This window comes from Lampris incognitus, chromosome 5, assembly GCF_029633865.1.
Source record: "Lampris incognitus isolate fLamInc1 chromosome 5, fLamInc1.hap2, whole genome shotgun sequence".
In the NCBI taxonomy this organism is placed as follows: Eukaryota; Metazoa; Chordata; class Actinopteri; order Lampriformes; family Lampridae; genus Lampris; species Lampris incognitus.
The window spans coordinates 55,458,374-55,484,322 of record NC_079215.1 but is presented as its reverse complement, the minus strand read 5'-3'; the positions used below and the strand labels follow the sequence as shown (position 1 = coordinate 55,484,322).

At 48.4% G+C, this 25,949-nt stretch overlaps 1 protein-coding gene across 1 annotated transcript in view; it reads left to right on the top strand.

Moving 5' to 3' along the window:
• The first annotated feature begins 773 nt into the window (after positions 1 to 773).
• LOC130112602 (protein AF-17-like) overlaps positions 774 to 25,949 on the top strand; it is a 71,888-nt gene continuing 46,712 nt past the window's right edge. Inside the window, exons 1-6 of the mRNA XM_056280042.1 lie at positions 774 to 1,068; positions 1,929 to 2,008; positions 2,217 to 2,271; positions 2,983 to 3,092; positions 13,311 to 13,414; positions 14,497 to 14,590. Coding sequence (XP_056136017.1) covers positions 960 to 1,068; positions 1,929 to 2,008; positions 2,217 to 2,271; positions 2,983 to 3,092; positions 13,311 to 13,414; positions 14,497 to 14,590 — 552 coding nt within the window. The 5' untranslated portion in view covers positions 774 to 959. The remainder of the gene's footprint in view (positions 1,069 to 1,928; positions 2,009 to 2,216; positions 2,272 to 2,982; positions 3,093 to 13,310; positions 13,415 to 14,496; positions 14,591 to 25,949) is intronic.

Genomic DNA, 25,949 nt, shown 5'->3' with positions numbered 1-25,949 from the left:
GAATAGGATTTGAAAATAGTTTAAGTGTTAATCGTTCTTTTCCCCCCTGAGACGGGCCCGCCCTGCTGTCTAGAAACACCTCACTGCCATAAATGACTCCATGTGAACAAGTTCACAGGACACATTTTACTAAGCCGGAGGTTATAACGCCTGCAGCGACAGAAGTCGCTGAGAAATAAGTCTAGCGACATCTGCTGGCGGACTCGGGAGCCCGTTTGAAATCAAACGGGTATCAAAACGCGAGTCGCTTCAAGTTCACAGCGCACCGCCGACGGACGTTTAGGGGCACCAGAAAATCAGCAAAGGCGGGAAAAAGTGTTCAGCTGACGCCGTGTGATCGATCCCGGCTGCGACCGCGAGCAACAGCCCGAACGAATGAGACGCCTTGCCGAGGCGAGACACATTGAGCACGAGTGTCATTTCCAGAACGGGGACGGCGAAACGATTTTGTAATTGTGCTCTGAGCAGCTCCTGCAGGGGGCGCCATTGAACTACAACGCGTCTGAGTGTGGAGTCGGGGGGGGGGCCTGGAGTGCTCGACTGAGGTGCCCATACTACAGTTCATTACCGCCGTTCGCAAGTTTCCCCCCCCCAACTTAAATTTTAGTGTCGATATTTTGGGGGGGGGGGGCGGGGGCGGATTACTCCCGCTGCGACGTGTTCTCCACGAACCCCCCCCCCCCTCTGAATGAATCCACGCCGCTTCGCAGTTTCATATTCTGTGTCGACTCGGAAAAGCAGATGTGAGCATGCGCACTGCATCGGCTCGATGGGGACGGGAGGACATCACGGAAAACTAGCCGTATCGGAACCCCACGCCGAGATTTGAGTCCTCCGCTGCCCCGGAAAGGCGACAGACGACTACTATGCTAGACGCGGCGCTCACATCTGGGACCACTCGACACCCCGGCGAGGTTCGGTCGTCGCTGGACTAAGTACGAATATCATATGGGAGCAGCATGCGGGAAATGGTCGGAGGTTGCTGCGTGTGTTCCGATGAGCGAGGCTGGGCTGAAAACCCGCTGGTGTACTGTGATGGACACGGCTGCAGCGTCGCCGTGCACCAAGGTAACGAGTCCGCTTTGGCGACGGCGCGGTGGCCGCGCCGCGGCCGCGCCGCGGTCGCGCCGCTGGGGAGGATGGAGCGGCGCGACGCGGTCGCGACGCGACGCGGCGCGGCGCGGCTGCCTACGTGCCGGCGTGTGTCTTGTGTTTATGTGTGGGAGGGGGGTGTTGTTTCCTCCCGGCGCAGCCTGACGTCGATGACAACGGAGCGGAGAATGACACCGAGCCTTGATGGCGCCGACGGTCTGGGGTTCGGACGTGTGGCCGCTCGGCGCAAAGTTACGCACGTAACACCGACCGAAACCTAGCGTGGCCTTTTTTTGTGTGTCCCCCCCGCCGCCGCCGCCGCCCCCCCCCCACCGACCTACACATTGTTATATTTGTACCGATCGCCGTGGGTCCGCATACGTTGTGGTTGTTGATCCATCCGAAAGAAACACTGGGCTATCTATCGCAGGATCACGACCCCTTTCCTTTTCATTGAAACGACTCCCTGACCAAAACAACTCCTACATCCATTTCCAGACTATCATCTAGACTCATCCGCTCCAAGTTATGTACCGGCCCAACTTCTGTTCCGCCTCGCTGAGAGAGCGCGTTCTTAATCCCGAATATCAGCGCGGCCAAACGTACACTGAGTCATGATTTTGCAAAACTCTTAAGGAACGAAGTGGACAGATTATATTAAAAATGGCATTGCAAAGTTGGCACAGTTCTGCAGCGGGTTGTCAGCCCCAGGGGTCCAGACATTGCCGCATCACTTCACCAGAACCGGTCCAACGTGTTTTAAAGGCTAAATAAGGAACTATAACTGTGACGTCATTGATCTCGTTTGTGTGTGTGCGTGTGTGTGTCTGTCTCAGCTTGCTATGGCATCGTGCAGGTGCCCACCGGGCCGTGGTTCTGTCGAAAGTGCGAGTCCCAGGAGAGGGCGGCGCGAGTGGTGAGTGCGCCTCCAAAAAAGCCCACATGTGAAGTCCTCCAGTGTTGTGGAACGATGAAACTGGTGCTGATGAGAGTTTGTCCAAGCTTGTAGCAACCCCTGCTCTCTCTCTCTCTCTCTCTCTCTCTCTCTCTCTCTCTCTCTCTCTCTCTCTCTCTCTCTCTCTCTCTCTCTCTCCGTCTGTTTTCTTCTTCTTCTCTTGTCCCAGAGATGTGAGCTGTGCCCCCACAAAGAAGGTGCTCTCAAGAGGACCGACAGTGGAGGTAAGTATCGGGAGGTTGCCCCTCTTCTTCAGATCTTTCAGGCCGCTTACTCCTCTTCCTACCTCTGTCTCTCAGCCATCCTCCAAAACCACCACCCTAATTCACTTTGGACCACATTCTCCTTTAGCTTAACGGACAGACAAGTTTCGGCTTGGTCCCCTTCTTAAATTCTTCATAAATGCGATTTAGATAAAGGAAAGAACGTCGATTAAAGAAAAGCCTTTAAAACACGTGAGTCAGTGGTGGTGCCGTGCTAAAGATTTGGCGGGAAGTTGCAAGGTTTTGGACAACATCCATCTTGGCATCTTATGTTGTGTTCACACCGAACGCGAAGCACGTTTGTCGCGCGATGAGATTACATACAAGGTCAAAGCGCGAGTTGAAAATATTCAACTGGCTAGGCGACAAGGTCGCGAGAGAGTCGCGAGAGGTCGCAACACGGTCGCGAGAGAGTCGCGAGAGGTCGCGAACGGTCGCAACATACTCGCGAAAGCCTGTCGGCGTTGAGATTCTCCTGACGTCACTGACGTCCTGGCGCCCTTTTGAGTCAGAAAACTGAGGACACGCTGATCGTCGCGGGCTCGCGCACTCGACCCCGCGGCCAAACCCGCGCGAGTGACGCGAATAAAAACAAACGGAAGTCGCTTCGCGTTTGGTGGGAACACAACATTAGTGTGCAGGCGCATTAACTAACACCGATTTCCCTGCCAGGCTGGGCCCACGTTGTGTGTGCACTCTATATCCCTGAGGTTCAGTTCGCCAACGTACTTACCATGGAGCCTATCGTCCTGCAGTTCGTCCCCCACGACAGATATATCAAGGTACACACACACACACACACACACACACACACACACACACACACACACACACACACACACGAGACCTGCCGTTGTGGGGCAGCATGGCTCGGAAGGTCGCTGGTTCGATCCCCGGCTTCTCCTCAGAAGCGTGTCCAAGTGTCCCTGAGCAAGACATTGAACCCCTAACTGCTCCTGATGAGCAGGTTGGCACCTTGCATGGCAGCCTCCACCATCAGTGTATGGATGTGTGCTTGTGTGTGTGTACATGTTTAACTATCCTAATGTGGACCAAATGTCCTCATTAGGATAGAAAAACCAGAAACCACCCACCTTGTGTGGACATTTTAGAGGTCCTCACAAGTAAAAGGGTCTATGTTATGGTTAGGACTTGGCTGTAGGGTTAAGGTTAGACTTAGGGTTAGGTTAAGGTTAGGGTAAGGGTTAGGGATTTAGTTTGCGTGGTTACGGTTAGGGTTAAGGGCTAGGAAATGAATGTAGTTAATGAGGGGTCCTCATAAGGATAGTGAAACGAGTGTGTGTATGTGTGTGTGTGTGTGTGTGAGAGAGAGAGAATAGGTGAATGTGAGGCAAACATTTTAAGTGTTTTGAGTGGTTGGAAAGAAAAAGCACTATATAAATGCAGTCCATGAAGCAATTACCACACACACACACACACACACACACACACACACACACACACACACACACACACACACACACACACACACACACACACACACACACACACACATGCAGAGTCAATTTTATTTTTATAGCCCAATATCACAAATTACAAATTTGTCTCTGGGGGCTTTACAACAATACAACATCCTGCCCTTAGACCCTCGCATCAGATAAGGAACAACTCCCTAAAAAGAAAACCTTTAACAGGGAGAAAAAAATAGGAAGAAACCTCACGGAGAGCAACAGAGGAGGGATCTCTCTCGCACGACAGACAGACACACAATGGTTGTTGTGTTTACACAATTGACAGAATACAACGTTGAAAGAGGATAGCAGAATTATAATGGCATTATGAGATATATGAAGAATATGATGAGGAGGATGCCAAGGATGCCGCTCGAGATGGAATGTAGGGTTTAAGAAGATCAGACAGGTACTATGGTGGGGCAAGCCCATTTAGGATTTTAGAAGTCAGCAGAAGCACCTTGAAGTCTGATCTAACATGGATAGGAAGCCGATGAATGGAGGCAGGAATTGGTGTAATGTGGTCGTTTTTCTAGTTTTAGTTAGGATTCTAGCTGCAGCGGTTTGAACCATCTGAAGACTTTAAGTACTAGCATGTGACAGACTTGAAAACAGAACATTACAGTAATCAGGTCTGTATGAAACAAACGCATGTATTACAGTCTCTGTATCAGACGTGGACAGGAAAGACCACGTTTTAGCTATGTTACGTGAGTTTAAAAAAAGGCAGTCTTGGTGATTTCTTTAATGTTCTTACCAAAGCAAAGGCTGAGATGAAACTTAACACCAAGACTTTTGGCTGCCACACTTTGTGAAATCACAGAGTTGTCGATTGTTATTGTTACTTGATCAAATTGGTGTCTGTGTCTAGCAGCGCCAACGACCAGCATCTCAGGTTTATCCGAATTTCAAAGCAGGAAATTTAGTGACATCCAATTTTTCACTGCAGCCAAGCAGGCATCTAATTTAGTCAATTGAGTACGACATCAGCCCTTATAGGCACATATAGCTGAATATCATCCAAAATGGAAATTTATTTCATGACTGCGTATATAATTTGACCAAGAGGTGAAATATAAAGAGGGAAAAGTGGAGGGCCAAGAAGCGAGCCCTGAGGTACACCATATTTAACATCAGAGAATTTCAATGTAATATTATTATAGCAGACACAATGTGTTCTTACAGATAAGTAGGACTTAAGCCAAGAGAAAGGTAAGCTAGAGACACAGAAATTACAATTTATTCTGTCTAACGGTATACAGGCAGTCAGCAGATAAACCGTAAACCGAATTTGTATCTACTAAGTTGGAACAGTTAGGTACAGTTCACATCTAGCGTCAATTAGTCAAATGTTTGTCCTAGTATATAGTATATATTTCACCTAAAACATCATAACTATAATAATGCAGTAATAATAATAAATTTTACTACTACTACTACTTTCAGCTGTTCCCATTAGGGATCGCCACAGTGGATCATCCGTTTCCTTCTCTTCCTGTCCTCTGCATCTTCCTCTGTCACACCAGCCACCTGCATGTCCTCCCTCACCACATCCATAAACCTCCTCTTTGGCCTTCCTCTTTTTCTCTTCCCTGGCAGCTCCATATTCAGCATCCTTCTCCCAATATACCCAGCATTTCTCCTCCACACATGTCCAAACCATCTTAATCTTTTCTCTCTTACTTTGTCTCCAAACCATCCAACCTGAGCTGTCCCTCTAATATACTTGTTCCTAATCCTGTCCTTCTTCGTCACTCTGATTTAAAATCTTAGCATCTTCAACTCTGACACCTCCACCTCTGCCTCCGGTCCTTTCGTCAGCGCCATTTTCTCCACACCATATAACATAGCTGGTCTCACAACCATTTTGTAAACCTTCCCTTTAACTCTTGCTGGTACCCTTTTGTCGCAAATCACTCCTGATACTCTCCACCCACTCCACCCTGCCTGCACTCTCTTCTTTACCTCTCTCCTGCACCCCCTTACTTTGTACAGTTGACTTCAAGTATTTAAACTCATATGCCTCTGTCACCACTACTCCTTGCATCCTCACATTCTACTGTCCTCCCTCTCATTCACGCATATGTAGTCCATCCTGCTCCTACTGACTTTCATTCCTCTTCTCTCAAGTGCATACCTCCACCTCTCCAGGCTTTCCTCCACCTGCAACCTACTCTTGCTACAGATCACAATGTCATCTGCAAACATCATAGTCTATGGAGACTCCTGCCTGATCTCGTCCGTCAAGCTGTCCATCATCATTGCAAACAAGACAGAGCTCACAGCCGATCCTTGCTGTAGTCCCACCTCCATCTTGAACCTATCTGTCATTCCAACCACACACCTCACCACTGTCACACTGCCCTCATACATATCCTACACCACTCCTACATACCTCTCCGCAACTCCCGACTTCCTCATACAGTATATATAATAATAATAATTATGTAATAATTATGCAGTACCGTATTTATAATTGAGAGAGAATGTGTGTATAGGTATAAAAAAAACTTAATTAAAACATTTCTTACATTTCAAACTCCCCACCTGCCAGTGTCCCTGGAGCGGGTTGCGACCGGCAGAGCGGGCTCTGGTTTCTGGTAACAAAAACCAGAGCCCGCTCAGGGCTCACCTTCCCACCTCACCGGGTAAGGGGGGGGGGGTTGGCTTTCAGAGAAAGAGGATTCTAAATATTATTTTGATAATTTACTAGCTAATGAGAGTCAGCACCTCCAAGTCTGAGGCCACAGTTCTCTACCAGAAAAAGGTGGATTGCTCCCTACGGGTTGGGGATGAGTTGTTGCCTCAAGTGAAGGAGTTCAAGTATCTCGGGGTCTTGTTCACGAGTGAGGGTAGGATGGAGCGGGAGATTGACAGGCGGATTGGTGCAGCATCAGCAGTAATGCGGACGTTATACCGGACCGTTGTGGTAAAGAGGGGAGCTGAGCCGGAAGGCAAAGCTCTCAATTTACCAGTCAATCTTCATTCCAAACCTCACCTATGGTCATGAGGTTTGGGTAGTGATTGAAAGGGGGAGATCGCGGATACAAGCCGCTGAAAGGAGTTTCCTCCGCTCAGACACCCTACGGAGGAAACTCACCCTAACCCTAACCCTTAGAGATCGGGTGAGGAGCTCGGACATCCGGAGGGAGCTCGGCGTAGAGAGCTGCTGCTCCTTCACGTCGAAAGGAGTCAGTTGAGGTGGTTCGGACATCTGATTAGGATGCCTCCTGGGGGCCTCCCTTTGGAGGTTTTCTGGGCACGTCCAGCTAGGAGGAGACCCCGGGGTAGACCCAGAACTTGTTGGAGGGACTACATGTCCAATCTGGTCTGGGAACGTCTTGGGATCCCCCAGGAGGAGCTGGAGGGCGTTGCTGGGGAGAGGGACGTCTGGGGTGCCCTACTTAGCTTGCTGCCACCATAGCCCGACCACGTAGAAGCGGCTGATGATGAGATGAGTTGAGACACTAACTACATACTCAGTACACCATATAATATACTTCATCAAAGTAAATGACAGCTGGTATGCAGTGAGCTCCAGATACCGTCTTTAAAATAGATTACATTGACTGTTTACTCCATTGCTGTGATATGTAGTCTCACAACAGCAGCTAGACAGCGTTTTCTTTTACTCGGTAAAGTGAAATATCTCACAACAGACTGGCTCCAGGCCATCGTCGCCTTAGCAAAGATCTCTCATGTTAACTACAAGTCGTTTTCTCGTTCTTCCATCTAATTACAGGCTTTCCTGCTTGTTTTACATCTACACAGTAAGTGGTGATGTGATATACGGAGCAACCTTTTTTGAGTGCATTGAAAGAAAATCATCATGCCCTCTTACACAGACTGGATGAAGGGTCCATATCACTGAATTTCATCTGTGCTCTGTGTTGGTTGATTATGCATATGAACTTTGTGTGCAGGATAGCTGTGCAAACTGGTGTGTGTGTGTGTGTGTGTGTACGTACACTAGAGTAAGCCTGTCCATAAATGTATGTATGGTGTGTGTTTGTGTGTTACCGTCTAGTGGCCCACTCTCATATTGTTCCAGCAACAGTAAATTGCATGCAGCTTTGCCCTGTCAGAGCCATTCATCCAGATTTGCTCTCTTGCATTCCAACACGGCATTTTAATGGACAGTGAAAAACTTGAGACGCACTCTTCCTTTTGCGTATCCAGACGGTCGTTCCTTTGGTCTTTCATTCCATAGCTGACATCTTATGAAGGCAAAATGGGTTGGGGTAGGAGGAGGGGTTGGGTGAGCCAGAGACAAGGGACAGAAAGAGGCAGAGAAAGAGAAACTGTTGAAGGAGGAAGGTAAGAAACCCGCTGTTCCTTTGTCCAGCACCTGTTGCTAGGCCTCTTCAGACTCCCGCTAATCAGCCCCCTCTCACTGGGGAAGGGCTGAGGGAAGGAGTACAAAAGTGTGTGCGTGTGTGTGCGCGCGGTATTGAAGTGTGTGTGTTGGTGTGCAGCCTTAAACATGATGGCTTGTGTTTTTGTGCATATAATATTCTCTATGTAAGGTGTCATTCACCCGTGAAGACTTCATCCTGAGATCATGCAGCGCACACGAGTTGTTTCAATCACAACCATTCAGCAGCCCCTGCGGATATTTGCGCGTCATGTTATGCTTCAGGAAAGCCATAAAATGACACATGGCACCTTTAAAATCACAATCACTTCAGTCACTAGTTGCCTTAAAATGAACACGTTATTTCTTGGAGAAACTGGTGCAACAGTGATACCCAGACACACACAGTGCAAGGAGATAGAGAAGACACAGCAAGTTACAGGGCTCCAGTCGAACTTTTCCACTGGTAGCACTAGTGCTAGCAACTTTCTCAGTTTGTCGTTTCCTCTTCGGGTGCAGCTCCGGTCAGGGCCGTTGTCCTTGGGCCCACAGGACACAGCAGACCAAGCTCCCTCAGCCGATCCAACGCTAGCTCTCCCAGCCAGACACCTTCGACACACCTCCCCGCACTCCACACAATGACACTAAAAACACAGTCAAGGCTAAGTGAGGCTGCCGGTAGACCGCCCTCGGTGTTATTGGAACTGCCAGTCTGCATGGGCTAGCCGTTAGCTTAGCCTGCCCCACTTCTGCGTCCTGTCAGACCGCCCTTGGTGTTTCCTCTTCGGGCACAGCTCCAGGCAGGGCCGTGGTCCCTGGGCCCACAGGATGCAGCAGACTAAGCTCTCCCAGCCGATCCAGCGCCAGCTCTCTCAGCCATAAAATGAAGATAAACTTAGACGCAGACGTGGACAAAGACACTGCGTGGATGGTACTGGGTGAGGCCTCTGCAAACGTGAATTCGCGCCGCCATCTTCCCACACCGGTACTGGGTGAGGCCGCTGCAAATGGGAATTCGCGCCACCATCTTCTTACACCAGAAGCAGGAAAACAAAAACTATTTTCGACTCTGAATTCAATAAAACCGCCAGCTGATCTCCACGTCCCTGGTGTAATTACTGGTGGAACAGCGGAGGCATTGTGAGCAGCACCACTGTCTAAATGCTGCCCAATCTGGCATCCGTGCATATGCGCAATAGAAACACAATCGAAATACAGTATTGGCTAGTGCTGCAAATAACGACTATGTTGATAGTCGACTAGTCGTCGGTTATTGAAACGATTAATCGACTAGTCAGATCATGAATCGCACAAAACAACAGCTCTTATTTAGCCATCAGCTTTCAAATTTAGCTTGAGGTTGTTTTAGGCATGTGCTAACTAACAAAGGCAATAAAGATGAATACTTCATTCAAAAATACGTCTTTTATTAAACTTTGCTTCTCATTAGGCTATTACTGATACAAAAGATAAACGTGCTGCGGTCGGTGTACACGTCTGCTTCTTTTGCATAAAGCCATCGATGGTACCTTTACTCTTCTTCGGAGTCGGACTGCATGAATTTGATTAAAAATAAGACGTTTGTCGGGCAAAAGGGTAACATTACTCTTTTAAACTCACACGCAGGTATAGACGGCGTTGTGTTGGCTTTATGTTAATGTTAAAAGCCAAGACAACTCCGTCTATACATAGCTAGCTAGCTAGATAACAAGCTAGCTATCTTACCGAGGCGCGTCCGCATCGTCCAGATGTCCAGCGTGCCTCTTCGTCACGTGCTCGTGCATTACTGAGGGGCTCCCGTGATAAGCAAAGTCCACCTTACAAATCTTGCAGGTAATCCTTTTCTTTGCCAAGTTGAGGGTGAAATGCTCCCAGACTTAAGTTGTTTTAGGACGCGATGGCGTCGCATCAGCCGCCGCCATTTTGCTGTTTTGTTTAACTGTCCTGTCGCTTCCGCTTCCGCTTCCGCTTCCGTTCCCGGTCGCGTTTGCGCATGTGCGGCTCAGAGAGTTGGTAAGGAAGTGAGTTTTTTTTTACGATAAATAACAAACATACAAGATATTACAATAAGAATACAATAAACGTACACAAACTTAACACTGAACGCAGGGGTACAATCAATTATTCAAATGTTAAATTACAATTACAAAATATTAACCGTTCGAATTGCCTTCTGGTTTTTACATAAATGGTTGGTCTTAATGTAGTTTTGCATGACTATCGAGAATACACTTAGTTTGGGGGTTTCCCCATCCCATTTGCACAAAGAATCTGCCAAGAAAAAAAATATATATATGTAAACTACTAATAAGACACCTTAGTCCCTAGCTAACGGGTCTGACCCTTTAGCCGTGCGGTTAGTGACGTCGCCTTGTGGTGCAGTACACCCGTATCGAACCCCGCACCGGGCGAGAAAATAACCGGTTACATATATATATATATATACTATATATTATAAATTTATTTCTGATTTTTCCCCTTTTTCTCCCCATTTAGTGGCCAATCGATCCCTATTTTGATTCGAACACCCACCCTCGTACTGCATGCGTTCGCCAACTGCATCTCTCCGGCCGGCAATCTCGAAGGAGACGCCTCGCCACTTTCGTGACCAGGCGAATCCAGGCCGAACCACTGCTTTTCCCCCCACACGCGCACGCATACACACACGCACGCACGCGCACACACGCGCCGGCTCCGCCCCCCTCCCGAAGACAGCGTTGCCAATCGCTTCACCGAGTCCGGATCTGACGAGACCGGGGCGCGAACCCCGGTCCCCTGTGTGCAACTGCATCGACACAAAGCCGACGCTTAGACCGCTACACCACCGCGGACTCCTGCCAAGAATAATTAATAAATTTACAACAAACATCATGTTGGGGTCTTTATGTATGGGGTTAAATAGAAGCAGGATATCTATCAATTGAAAGGTAAGATTGAAGGAGGTTTTTCTAAGAATAAATTTGATAAATCCGTCCAAAATTTACTAACATGAGGGCAGTTCCAGAAAAGGTGGCTCAGATATTCAAAGTCATTTTCACAGAATACACATTTATCATCAGTTGTCTATTTTAAATCTACTCGCAATAAAAAATGTCAGTGGGTAAACTCTACGGATCATTTTGAATGTAACTTCTTTGACCTTATTAGTTATACAGTATTTATGACGTTGACTCCAGACATTTTCCCAATTGATATGTTCCACAGTCGAATTCCAAAACATTACTACAGGAGGTGTAATAACATTCTTACATCCACTGGCGGCCTGTCCAGGGTGTCTCCCCGCCTGCCGCCCAATGATTCCTGGGATAGGCTCCAGCTTCCCCGCGACCCTGAGAGCAGGATAAGCGGTTTGGATAATGGATGGATGGACATGTTGATCTAACATAGTTGTTATTGCATTCTTTTGCTTCGGATATCAACACCTTCTAATAAAATTGATGATAAGAAGTCTTCTATAGATGCACCTCAAGTATTGTTGTCTTCTCTTAGGCGAGATATCACTCCTCCAGGAATGGGCTTGATTATTAGTTTGAAATAATATACTGACCATATAACTGACCATCTTTTTTAAATAATTTTTTAATCCATATGATATTAGTCAATCCAGTTTCTAAAAAATACAGTTTTGTTTCTATATCTGATATCTTTGTTGTTCCAAATTGTGTATCTATGAGGAGAGAAAGTGTGTTTGTAAGAGCGAGTCCAGATAAGCAGTACTTGTTTATGAAAATTTGCAAGCCTAACTGAGTTTCCCAACACCAAAATAGGGGAGAAAGTGAGATGCCTCAGTCCTTAGCAACTTCCATCCCCAGCTCCGGTGAAACGATGTTTAGTTCAGTTCCACAGCCTGACATACATGTGTGATGACGTAACCGACGAACTGTCGACAATTAAATTCGTTGGCAACTAATTTTGTCTTTTTTTTGTTTTGTTTTTGGCATTGGGTAATATAACCAAGGCTTGCATTCAAATGTTTGGGATTGTCAAAACTCAATTTCTAACAACCCGCCACAGCCACTTGATGCCAGCCCATTTTCTGAAATGCGTGTAACTTTATAGTCCGCCTACTTTTACTGTGTTGCATTACTAGGAGTCAGTGATAACGTTGTCCTCTGGTCATTAAAACAAGTATGATAGTTGGTCAAATAATAATTTTCCGCAACCGGTGTGGGAAGATGGCGGCGCCATTTCACGTCTTTGTCCACGTCTGCGTCGAAGTTTGTCTGTGTTTGATGGCTGGGAGAGCTTGGTCTGCTGCGTCTTGTGGGCCCAGGGACCACGGCCCTGCCTGGAGCTGAGCCCGAAGAGGAAACACCGAGGGCGGTCTGACAGGACGCGGAAGCGGTGCAGGCTAAGCTAACTGCTAGCCCATGCTGACCGGCAGTTCCGATAACCCCGAGGGCGGTCTGGCGGCGGCCTCGCCTGGCCTTGGCTGTGTTTTTAGTGTCATCGTGTGGAGTGCAGGGAGATGTCTGGCTGGGAGAGCTGGCATTGGATCGGCTGAGGGAGCTTGGTCTGCTGCGTCCTGTGGGCCCAAGGACCACGGCCCTGACCGGAGCGGTGCCCGAAGAGGTAACACCGAGGGCGGTCTGACAGGGGCAGGCTAAGCTAACTGCTAGCCCATGCAAACCGGCAGTTCCGATAACCCCGAGGGCGGTCTGGCGGCGGCCTCGCCTAGCCTTGGCTGTGTTTTTAGTGTCGTCGTGTGGAGTGCAGGGAGGTGTCTGGCTGGGAGAGCTGGCATTGGATCGGCTGAGGGAGCTTGGTCTGCTGCGTCCTGTGGGCCCAGGGACCACGGCCCTGCCTGGAGCTGCGCCCGAAGAGGAAACACCGAGGGCGGTCTGATAGGACGCGGAAGCGGTGCAGGCTAGCTAACCGCTAGGCTAGCTGCAGGCTAGCTAACTGCTAGCCCATACAGACCGGAAGTTCCGACAGTCTTCCTGGCTGGCGTTTGTTCTCCTGGACAGTGTTACCTTTGAAATCAATCGCTCACACCTTGACAAAAATGGTCGCAGTTGGAGCCCTGTCAGTACAATACACAGCTTTCTCAAATCATTGGCCATCCAGGGTGGGTGACACAGCGAAGCCAGCCGTCTGTCTGAGTGAGCTATTGTCTGATAATGTGGCACCTAGACTTGAGTGGAAATGACCATTCCTTTCTTTCCTAATGTCAGACATGTTATATCTGTGAGGACCACGGCAGGGAGAGCAAAGCCGCCTGTGGAGCCTGTATGACCTGCAACAGACAGGGCTGCAGACAAGCTTTCCATGTCACCTGGTAAGCATATAGAGGTGTGTGTGTGTGTCTGTGCTTTGTGGTGTGTGCATGGATATTTGCATGAGCTTAGGGATGCAGGTGCTTGCATACTCATGCTATGTATGGGCGCACGGCGTGTATAGTCAGGAAAAAGAAAACTGTTCTTCGGGCAACAGATTTGCAGTTTTGTTATTAGTGATTACTGCAGGGGGTCTGGGTGGCGTAGTGGTCTATTCCATTGCCTACCAACACGGGGATCGCCTGTTCGAATCCCCGCGTTACCTCCGGCTTGGTCGGGCGTCCCCAGACACAATTGGTCAAGTCTGCAGGTGGAAAGCCGGGTGGAAAGCCGGGTGTGGGTATGTGTCCTGGCCGACGCACTAGCGCCTCCTCTGGTCGATTGGGGCGCCTGTTCAGGGGGGAGGGGGAACTGGGGGGAATAGCGTGATCCTCTCCCGTGCTACGTCCCCCTAGTGAAACTCCTCACTGTCAGGTGAAAAGAAGCGGCTTGGGACTCCACATGTATCGGAGGAGACCATGTGGTAGTCTGCAGCCCTCCCCGGATCGGCAGAGGGGGTGGAGCAGCCACCAGCATGGCTCGGGAAATAGAGTAATTGGCCAAATACAATCGGGGAGAAAAGGCCCCCCCCCCTGCAAAAAAGAAGTGATTACTGCACAACCATGTCCTAGAAAGGCCCGCTATTGCATCTCCCGTGGCTTTATGGTTTGGCTCGACTGTCTTTGCCCATGCTCCTTATCACTTTACATTGAACATATCTACTTTATGTCTAGGCTAGGTGTTAAAAATGTCCTGTCACAGTGCAGACCACCTACATATCAGGCCTGACGGATCACACAGCAGTGGGAGTTAACATCTGTTTTAGTTTGAGACCAGACCTGTCCCTTAATCCACCGTGGTATGATCAATGACTACGGCTGTCACATGACCTGAGCTGCATCCAAGTATCAAGTGTAACTAGGGTCTGTGATTCTTTGTGTGTGTGTGTTTGTGTGTGTGTGTGTGTGTGTGTGTGTGTGCGTGTGTGTGTAAGAAGCATCGTGTTTGCTCAACTCTTCCTGTCTAACCCTGCGTCTCTGTGTAGTGCTCAGATGGCCGGTTTGCTGTGTGAGGAAGAGGGCCCGGAGGCAGACAATGTGAAATACTGTGGATACTGCAAGCACCATTACAGCAAGATGGTAAGACCAAGGTCTGAATGTAGGGGGTACGGGGGGAACCCACGACCCCCCCAGCAAAGTCAGTGGACACCTCACAAGAGAGGGATATTGGGGTCCTAGGCTCCAGCATTCCTGTGACTCTGAGTAGGATACGTGGTTTGGATAATGGATGGGTGGATGGATGGATGGATGCCATTTTATTAATGACAGTTTCAGCTAATATACATGCCCTGGTAAGGGTTTCTGTAATTGTTCCAAATTTTCCAATATCCCCCCAGATGCATGCAATTGACCTTTGTCAGAGTTGTTTTGAAGATATCGGAATCAGAATACTTCATTCATCCCCGAGGGGCAATTGGGTCCTATTACAGAAACTCACGCTCTAGTAAAGGAAAAACTAACAAGATACAAGATAACAGGAAAATAGAAATAAATAGAAATAATCAGAAATAGAAGATAAAATAAGAAATAGAAATAAGAATAAAATATGTAAACATATGTGCGCCATGCTCCAGCATATAACACCCTATCTATACTGTATTACTGCAGCATGAAACAGCCGGCACAAACAAACACCCGACAACGTAAAATAAGTCAAGGGCCAGTCTAATTAATGACTATTGACTCAGAGTGTCTGACATTCTGAGGGAGGAGTTGTAAAGTTTGATGGCCGCAGGCAGGAGTGACCTCCTGTGACCCTCTGTAGTGCATTTCAGCAGAATGAGTCTATCCCTAAAGGTACTCCTGTGCCTGACCAGCACGTCATGGAGTGGGTGGGAGACATTGTCCATGATGGCACATTACTTCAACAGCATCCTCCGCTCAGAAACCGCCGTCAGAGAATCCAGCTCCACCCCCACAACGTCACCGCCCTTGTGGATCAGTTTATTGAGCCTGTTTGCATCCGCCACCCTCAACCTGCTGCCCAACACAGAACAGCAAACAGGAGAGCACTGGCCACCACAGACTCATCCCACATCCTGAGCATTGTCTGACAGATACAGTGCATCCGGAAAGTATTCACACCCCTTCCCTTTCCCCACATTTTGTTATGTTACAGCCTTATTCCAAAATGGATTAAATTCCTTTTTTTCTCATCAATCTACACACAATACCCCATAATGACAAAGAGAAAAAGGTTTTGTAGAACTTTTTGCAAATTTATTAAAAATAAGAAACTGAAATATTGCATGTACATAAGTGTTCACACCCTTTGCTGTGACACTCAAAATTGAGCTCAGGTTCATCCTGTTTCCACTGATCATCCTTGAGATGTTTCTACATCTTGATTCGAGTCCACCCGTAGTAAATTCAATTGATCGGACATGATTTGGAAAGGCACACACCTGTCTATATAAGGTCCCACTGTTGACGGCGCATGTCAGAGCAGAAACCAAGCCATGAAGTCAAAGGAATTGTCTGTGGACCTCCGAGACAGGATTGTATCGAGGCACAGATCTGGGGAAGGGTACAAAAAAACTGTCTACAGCTTTGAAGGTCCCGAAGAGCACAGTGGTCTCCATCATTCGTAAATGGAAGAAGTTTGGATCCACCAGGACTCTTCCTAGAGCTGGCCGCCCAGCCAAACTGAGCAATGGGGGGAGAAGGGCCTCGGTCAGGGAGGTGACCAAGAACCCGATGGTCACTATGACAGAGCTCCAGCATTCCTCTGTGGAGATGGGAGAACCTTCCAGAAGGACAACCATCTCTGCAGCATTCCACCAATCAGGCCTTTAGGGTAGAGTGGCCAGACGGAAGCCTCTGCTCAGTGTTGCACGGTGTACCGATACTAGTGTAAACTAGTAATAATACACGTTAGCCCCTAGCTAACGGGTCTGACCCTTTAGCCGAGCGGTTAGTGATGTCGCCTTGTGGTGCCGTACACCTCGTATCGAATCCCGCACCGGGCGAAAAATTAACCGATTATATTTGATATTATTGAGACAAGTGATTGAGATTATTATATGGCGCTTTGTTTATTAGATTTATATGCTATTGAATTTGTTATAAAGTGCCATGTACCAGATTTGATTTTATAGTGAATTGCACTTTTCTTGTTAACATTTTTATTGTGAACAACATTGATACGGTCTCCTCTGTGTGTTACTGCGCGTGCGCAAGTTGACGGCGGAAACGAGAAGGAAAGTTAAAATGGCTGACGTTCGCGTGCCATGAGAAAGCCAAGGACTGTTCGTGAAGAATATTGTTTATCATTTTTTATTTAGTAGCTGGAAGGCGAGCATGTATGTGTGTGTAGAGTGACTGTGTAATTTGAGTTCGTTATGAGGTGTTATTTTTATGCACTGTGTAGCCGGATTTAGAAGTTAGCTGAATGAGCTAATGCTAGCAGTGCTATGCACGTTGTTACGGTAGCTAGCGATGGTGGAAACGTGGTCGCATGTGTGAGTGTATGTTTTATTTTGCTTTCAGCTCTTAGGCTGTGTCTGTGGTGGTTCGTGTAAATAAATGGTAGAAATACCGCACCGTAGCCCAGCAGTTATCACCATTGAGTGCATCGTCTGAATAAAGTCCGGCTGGGAATGCTACAATAGGCTACCTGAAGTGCACTCAGGAGAACCCATAGCCTACCACCAGAATGTATTGAGTCCAAATCAGTTTGTTAGCCATGAACGACATTCCATTAACTCAGCAGGCTTGACCTAGGGTAGGCTCCATCAGATGGCCCACTGAATAGCATAGTAATTTGCTTGTAATTTTAACACTGACCTTGATCTAGCCTAATTTGGCAATTTATTGATTTATTGACAAAAAGCAAAAACGGACTGAGAATGGTACTGCAAATGACTAATTGTCTGACTGACGTTTGTCCACCATAGTGTAATGGCATGTACCATGTAGTGGCATGTTTTGTTGGGTTTTTTTTTAAATAAAGAGGAGAAAATAGTCTTTTAATTGTATGTGTCAGTCAGTCATTAATGTGTTCACTATTCAAAAGTTTAAATTTTACAGCAAAGTGGCTTGTTAAGCAAAAGTAAATATGTTAACAAACAAGAGATTATGCTCATACTTGCTGTGGAGAATTAATTTATTACTGTAATTTGCTCAAAAAGTAGGACAGGAACAAGCTGGTGACAGTTAAACCATAGTGAGACCGAGCTGGACCATTATTCATCTCTTTTCCAGATGTCTGTGAATGTTCTCATTCATCCAGGTCATGGTTGTCCAAAGGAGTTGAATCAAGTGCAACTGGACTTGGTATATATCCGTGAAGATGTTTCGCCTCTCATCCAAGAGGCTTCCTCAGTTCGGGCCTTTCTGACTAGACCAAGCTAGTCTGAGTGGCTGGTGATGAGACTCAGAATTTATCCTCTAGGAGTCGTTGTCAGAGCCATAGATATGCGTGGCTCTCCTGTGCTCCCATGTCCAGCCGCGCCCGTCGCCATCGGAGCTATTGATTTGGATTTGTTTAGCAGCGACGGTCGTTGGGGTGTTACTTTCGACTTCATTGTTCAGTGGTCATGAGAGTCGTTGGAGCCGTTGGTGACCGGGTGTTGTTCTTGGAGGCTAGGCTTCTCGAGTCTCCTGGGTAGAGATGAACACTCTTTTCCAGATATTTTAGAATTTTACCGTGGTATCGGTTCAGTATCGAGGTATTTATGGCAGGTATCGTATCGAAGTCATAATTTTGGTATCGTGACAACACTACTGCTCAGTAAAAAGCACATGACAGCCCGCTTGGAGTTTGCCAGAAAGCACCTAAAGGACTCTCAGACCATGAGAAACAAGATTCTCTGGTCTGATGAAACCAAGATTGAACTCTTGGGCCTGAATGCCAAACGTCACGTCTGGAGGAAACCAGGCACTTCTCATCACCTTGCTAATACCATCCCTACAGTGAAGCATGGTGGTGGCAGCATCATGCTGTGGGGATGTTTTTCAGCGGCAGGAACTGGGAGACTAGTCAGGATCGAGGGAAAGATGAATGGAGCAAAGTACAGAGAGATCCTTGATGAAAACCTGCTCCAGAGTGCTCAGGACCTCAGACTGGTGCAAAGGTTTACCTTTCAACACGACAACGACCCTAAGCACACAGCCAAGACAACGAAGGAGTGGCTTCGGGACAAGTCTGTGAATGTCCTTGAGTGGCCCAGCCAGAGCCCAGACTTGAACCCCATTGAACATCTTGGGGAAAGACCTGAAAATAGCTGTGCAGCGATGCTCCCCATCTAACCTTACAGAGGTCGAGAGGATCTGCAGAGAAGAATTGGAGAAATACCCCAAATATAGGTGTGCCAAGCTTGTAGCTTCATACCCAAGATGACTTGAGGCTGTAATCGCTGCCAAGGGTGCCTCAACCAAGTACTGAGTAAAGGGTGTGAATACTTATGTACATGCATTATTTCAGTTTTTTATTTTTAATAAATTTGCAAAAATTTCTACAAAACCTTTTTCGCTTTGTCATGTTGGGGTATTGTGCGTAAATTGATGAGGAAAAAAAAGGAATTTAATACATTTTGGAATAAGGCTGTAACATAAAATGTGGGGAAAGTGGAGGGGTGTGAATACTTTCCAGATGCACTGTATATATATATATAGTATATAAACTTAGCACAAAAAGTAAGGAAATTTGTGTTTGGTAGATTATGTCTTTCCTGTAACAATGCTTCTTGGCAGTAAATCTTATATCAGGCACCTGATTGTCAGTACCTGGGGTAGCAGAAGCTCAAAACAAGAGTCAATAGCAACAGCAAAATAAGCTGTTTGGCATTGGCAGAGAAGATTTGGCAAATTCTTCATGGGCGCAACCCACATACTCAGCTCTGCTGCTTATCCCACAAATGCATATTCCTTACAATTGTGGCCCCATTTAAAAGAGAAATAAACAGGCTTTCCAACGGTATAAGGTTCATTGCCAAGCAGCATTGTTACAACAAAGAAATAATCTACCAAACACAAATTTCCTTACTTTTTGTGCTAAGTATATATATATATATATATATATATATATATATATATATATATATATATATATATATATATATAAATATAATCCAGTGATTCAAGTAAATTGTTTATGAGACAGAAATATATGTATATATATAAACATGGATATACAGGAAAAAAGATTTTAATGCAAAGCAGTACAGGCCTGTTTTGTGCGTCTCGCACTCATCAGCTGCTAATGTTTTTTTCACGAAGAATCATACAGTTACATTGCCCAGCGTCACACCCCTAATTTTGGTTTGACAGCGACCCCTGTGCATCATAAGTACCCCATTGGCTGTTATAATTTGAATGTTTCCCCATCTGATTGGTCGCTGTCAAACCGAAATTAGGGGTGTGACGCTGGGCAATGTAACTGTATGATTCTTCATGAAAAAAACCTTAGCAGCTGATGAGTGCGAGACGCACGAAACAGGCCTGTACTGCTATGCATTAAAATCTTTTTCCTGTATCCGTGTTGATATTTCGCTCCTCATTAGTTGAGCACTCAACACCATTGACGGTTTCGGAAAAAAACGCTATATATATATATATATATATATATATAATATTCTGAGACTAGATTATATTAAAATCCAGTGATTCAAGTAAATTCTTTATGAGACAGTACAAGCCTGTTTCATGCCCATTAAAGAATTACTTGAATCACTGGATTATTTTGCTCCTTATTTGTTGAGCACTTTCCGTATGGTTGAGTGTTTCTTTTAACCAAAAATAAATAAAATACAAAACAAGAATATATATATGTGTGGTGGACACGTATTGGGGACAGAATTCAACCCAGGAACTAAGGGTTAAGTCATGGTTGCCCTGGCAGGTTAACGCAGGGTTAAGTTATGGTTGTCCAGCCAGTTTTCTGATTATTCTTGCCACCTCCGCTCAGTCGAGCTGTGGTTTGGTTGCTCTCTGATTTACCGTGGATTAAAGAAAGTTGCCTACACGGCTAAAGTGTGAACCTACGGTCTTCTCCGTTCCTTCGGCTCTACACTGGTGATCCCGACGTGATTTTCGGATAAGTTTTCTGAAACCACACACATTATGGCTACGAACGCCGTTGCAATTAAACTGCCGGAGTTTTGGGAGTCTTCCGCGGCTACATGGTTCGCGCAGGCTGAGGCACAGTTCGCGCTCAGAGACATAACAGCAGACGAGACCAGGTACTACTACGTAGTGGCAGCGCTGGGGTGCGCTACGGCTTCCAGGATAAGCGGTTTCATAACCAACCCACCGGCCGATGGTAAATACGCCGCACTTAAACATCTCCTCCTTGAAACTTTTGAACTGTCAACAACGGAGAGAGCACGTCGCCTCTTCGCAATTCAGGGCTTGGGAGATGGCAAACCATCGGAGCTAATGAGCAGGATGTTAAACCTACTGGGTCAAGAAAAGCCATGTTTCCTGTTTATGGAGCTGTTTCTGCGCAACATGCCACCCCACGTCCAGACTGCGCTCGCTAACTCCACCATCACTGATCCCCGTGAGCTGGCAAAGGAGGCTGACCGATTCTTCGTCGCTACACAACGTTCCTCCCATGCCGGGGTGCTGGCTCCTACCTTCACTGGCCCCCCGCCGACATCGCGGGCGTGGCCCGACGGTGGCGCCACAGCATCAGACCGCTACAAGCCCTCTGGACTCTGTATGTACCACGCTCGATTTGGTGCGAAAGCTAAACGGTGCCGTTCCCCCTGCAACTACAGGCCGACGGGAAACGAGAGGGCCAACACTCAGTAGTGGCCATGAGTGTTGGCGATACGAGCAGGCTACTCTTCATCCTCGACACCATCTCCGGTCGGCGATTTCTTTGTGACACGGGCGCACAGAGAAGCGTGCTCCCTGCTACTGACGTCGACATCATGGGCGGGGAGCGGGGCCCCCAGTTGGCGACGGCTGACGGCAGCCCTATCCACACCTACGGCGTGCGGTCTGTAGAACTGTGTTTTGGTGGACAACGTTTCACGTGGGAGTTCGTCATGGCCAATGTAACGCTTCCCCTCCTCGGAGCTGATTTTTTGTGCGCTTACGGTTTGCTAGTGGACATTCAGAACAGCCGTCTGGTCGATGCCTTAACCTTCTCCTCCTTCGCATGTACGCGGAGGGAAGCGGCCTATGCAGGTCTAGCCAACTCTCTCTCAGAGGCAGACAAGTTCACCCGCCTCCTCGCTGAGTTCCCTGACCTCACCCAGCCTACCTTCTCTGCACCCACCGCTAAGCATGGGGTGGAGCATCACATTGCTACGAAGGGGCCCCCGGTCTACGCCAGAGCCAGGCGTCTCGACCCCGCCAAACTCGCCATTGCCAAGTCTGAGTTCGAGCACCTGGAACGCATGGGGATCATCCGCCGCTCTGACAGCCCGTGGGCGTCCCCACTCCACATCGTCGCTAAGCCTGATGGAGGTTGGCGCCCATGCGGGGACTACCGCCGACTAAATGACGCCACCACGCCCGACCGCTATCCTGTCCCGCATATCCAGGACTTTTCTGCAAACCTGTCTGGCAAATGCGTCTTCTCAAAAGTCGACCTGGTCCGTGGTTATCATCAAGTTCCCGTGCACCCCTCAGACATCCCCAAGACAGCGGTGACTACCCCATTCGGCCTATTTGAATTCCTACGAATGCCATTTGGACTCAAAAACGCGGCCCAGTCCTTTCAGCGGCTGATGGATTCATGCTCCGTGGCCTTCCTTTCCTCTTCGTCTATTTGGACGACATACTCATCGCCAGCGCCTCCAAGGAAGAACACCTGTCCCATCTTCATGCCCTCTTCACACGCCTCAGCCAGCATGGGCTGATCGTCAACCCAGCGAAGTGCCGGTTCGGGCTGACAGCCATTGATTTCCTCGGGCATCGCATCACTGGGGACGGGGCAGTCCCCCTGCCCTCAAAGGTGGAAGCGGTGGCGGCCTTTCCGCGCCCCCAAACAGCTCGTGCGCTCAGGGAGTTCATTGGGATGGTGACATTCTACCACCGCTTCATTCCCCGAGCCGCCTTTATCATCCGGCCACTGTACGAGGCGCTGAAAGGCATGTCCCCCAACCAGGCGGTCGACTGGACAGCAGAGCGGGACCGTGCGTTCACCGAGACTAAAGCTGCGCTCTCCCAGGCTACCCTGCTAGCGCATCCTTCACCTACAGCGCCTATTTCCATAACCACGGATGCATCGGACTATGCTGTTGGTGCGGTTCACGAACAGTGGGTGGGGGGGGCTTGGCAGCCTTTGGCCTTTTTCAGTCGCCAGCTTACACCCCGAGAGCGCAAGTATAGTACTTTTGACAGGGAACTCCTCGGTCTCTGGCTCGCTGTCCGGCATTTCCGTTTCCTGCTAGAGGGCCGCGAGTTTACTGCGTACGTGGACCACAAGCCCCTCACGTTTGCCATGTCCAAGACGGCCGAGCCATGGTCCGCTCGCCAGCAGCGACAACTCTCCTACATTTCGGAATTCACTACCGACATCCAGCACGTCGCTGGTAAGTCTAACCAGGTAGCTGACTGCCTCTCTAGGGCAGTGATTGGAGCGGTCCACCTAGGCCTTGACTATGCACAGATGGCCGTTGACCAGGCCACGGACCCGAGCATCCTCCGTCTCCGGGCCTCCGACACGGGGCTCCGCCTGCAGGACGTTCCTTTCAGCGACACAGGTGCCACCCTCCTGTGTGACGTCTCCACAGGACAGCCCAGGCCCATCGTCCCGCACAGCTGGAGACGCCCCGTATTTGAAGCTGTGCACGGCCTCTCTCATCCAGGCGGTAAGCCATCCGTGCGCCTGACCTCTGCTAAGTTTGTGTGGGAGGGACTTAAGAGAGACGTGAAAGCGTGGGCCGACTCGTGTGTTGCCTGTCAGCGGGCTAAGATACACCGCCACATTAAGGCGCCCCTGGAACGCTTCGCAGTGCCGGAGAGACGATTTGACCATGTCCACGTCGACCTGGTTGGTCCCCTACCCCCCTCCCATGGGTTCACCTACCTCTTCACTGTGGTGGACAGGACTACGCGCTGGCCTGAAGCTGTTCCCCTGGCATCCACGACGTCTGCTGATGTGGCCCGGGCTTTTATTGGGTCGTGGGTCTCACGTTTCGGTACGCCTTCCGACCTTTCATCTGACCGCGGGCCACAGTTTACCTCAGAGCTATGGAGTGCTGTGGGTGAGGCTCTGGGCGTCAAGCTTCATCGCACTACCGCCTACCACCCTCAGGCGAACGGCCTATGTGAGCGCTTCCACCGGTCCATGAAGGCTGCGCTTCGGGCTACTCTCAAGGACTGCAACTGGGTCGACAAGCTCCCATGGGTCATGCTGGGCCTGCGGACCGCCCCGAAGGAAGACCTACAAGCCTCCTCTGCGGAGCTGGTGTACGGCACGCCGCTGCGAGTCCCAGGCGATTTCATGCCCAATGCAACGCGTCCCTGGTCAGCTGTGGACCAACGAGCCTCCTTGCTGGACGGGGTCAGAGCTTTCACACCCGTCCCTACCGCCCAACACGGCGCGCCGGTGTCCCAGGTGCCCCCAGGTCTGCAGTCAGCGGACTACGTGTTCATCCGTCACGACGCACACCGCCCCCCTCTGCAACCCCCTTATGACGGCCCCTTCCGCGTCCTGGAACGGGGAACTAAGCACCTGGTGGTGGATTTTGGGGGCACGGCCGAGCATGTTTCAGTGGACCGAGTTAAACCCGCACACCTGGACTTGACGCAGCCGTTGGAGTTAGCCCAACCTCCTCGTCGCGGTCGTCCCCCGGCTCCGCCTCCTCCCCCCGTGGAGGCCCGAGCTGCCTCTTCTGCTCCTCAGGCCGACCTCCACAGGCCCGCGTCAATGCCTCCCAGAGACACTCCGGCCCCTGTTATCCGGAGCCGCCGCGGACGGCCTGTTGTCCCCCCGCGCCTGCCTGACTTCGATTACTAGGGCGAATTCTGGGGGGGCTCATGTGGTGGACACGTATTGGGGACAGAATTCAACCCAGGAACTAAGGGTTAAGTCATGGTTGCCCTGGCAGGTTAACGCAGGGTTAAGTTATGGTTGTCCAGCCAGTTTTCTGATTATTCTTGCCACCTCCGCTCAGTCGAGCTGTGGTTTGGTTGCTCTCTGATTTACCGTGGATTAAAGAAAGTTGCCTACACGGCTAAAGTGTGAACCTACGGTCTTCTCCGTTCCTTCGGCTCTACATATGTATATATATATACACACATATATATGTTTCATTAAAAGAAACACTCAATAGTAGGAAAGGATTTTTAATAAGTTACAGCTGTAAAATTACCTAAGATAACAGAACTGTCAGAAATATATTCTATTAGCCTTTTGAGAATTGAGTCAGACATACGTTCCACTAAGATTTTGTGGTCAACCATATCAAGGGAAACAGGTCAAGCAAAGAGCAAAACCTCACCAACATCAGCAGCTAGAAAGGGTTTATAGGAAGGTTATTCCATCTCCGGCTGGGATGTATGACTGAAGTTGGAGGAAACACAGTTGACAAGCTTGGTGTGAAGCTGTTTAACAGCAGAAACGCATTATGCCTCCACCAGTGCAAGCGCAGATGCATTGAGCTATTTTCATGCAGTAGTGTAATCAAGGACCCACCAGAACATCTAGCCAAATGTTTTTTTGGATGTTAACCTAACATTTCACCCCACTGAGATAAAGCATTAAACCAACATCAACAATCAACTCAATGCAACAGTTTGAAAAAGTTATACAGAAAGAAATGTTGATATGTGGCTGTTGAATTTGATGTGAAGCCATGAAATTTCACCCATTATGACAATCTGGGTGATGGGACCTCTGCAGAATTCCCGTTGGACGAGAGTCAGTTCTACTCTCAATTCCATGAGCAGGATGGGATGGGAGATTTTTTATTTACTGAGCCATGGGATCAGGCCTTGAAAATCCACTCCCTTTCTAAACTGTTGTGTCCACTGTCAATCTTTGTAGGCTTGTGCACGATGTGACAACACTAAAGTCAATTTGTGAGTTATGTAAGCCAGGCTGTTTAATAATTATCTTCTTGTGTGTTGCTTCAAATTATATATATTTTGTTTTGTCACAATCTATTGGAATGGCGTATTTAATTGGAAGACAGTAGTGGTACAGGGAAAGAATTTACCACTGCCGGATTTTATATATCTGAGTGAATCGATGAGTAAAGCAGAGTGGTTCTAAAAGACTTCCTTCTTCATCCATCACAAACATGACAAAACAATGTGCCACGGCGTATTTAAAGGGTGAGCTGATTTAATTGGCCAAGTTGAAGCATACCCCAACTCCACCCACTTAAAATGAACCCTAATCCAACCTCTTTTTCAATTGTGCCATGCTGTGCCAGGGCTGCACTTGTGCATCTGATCACCAAATTACCAAAAAAATATATTTGCCACACCCCTGTGCGCCTGTGATTCCGTCTGCACTTGCACTTGCGCCTGCACC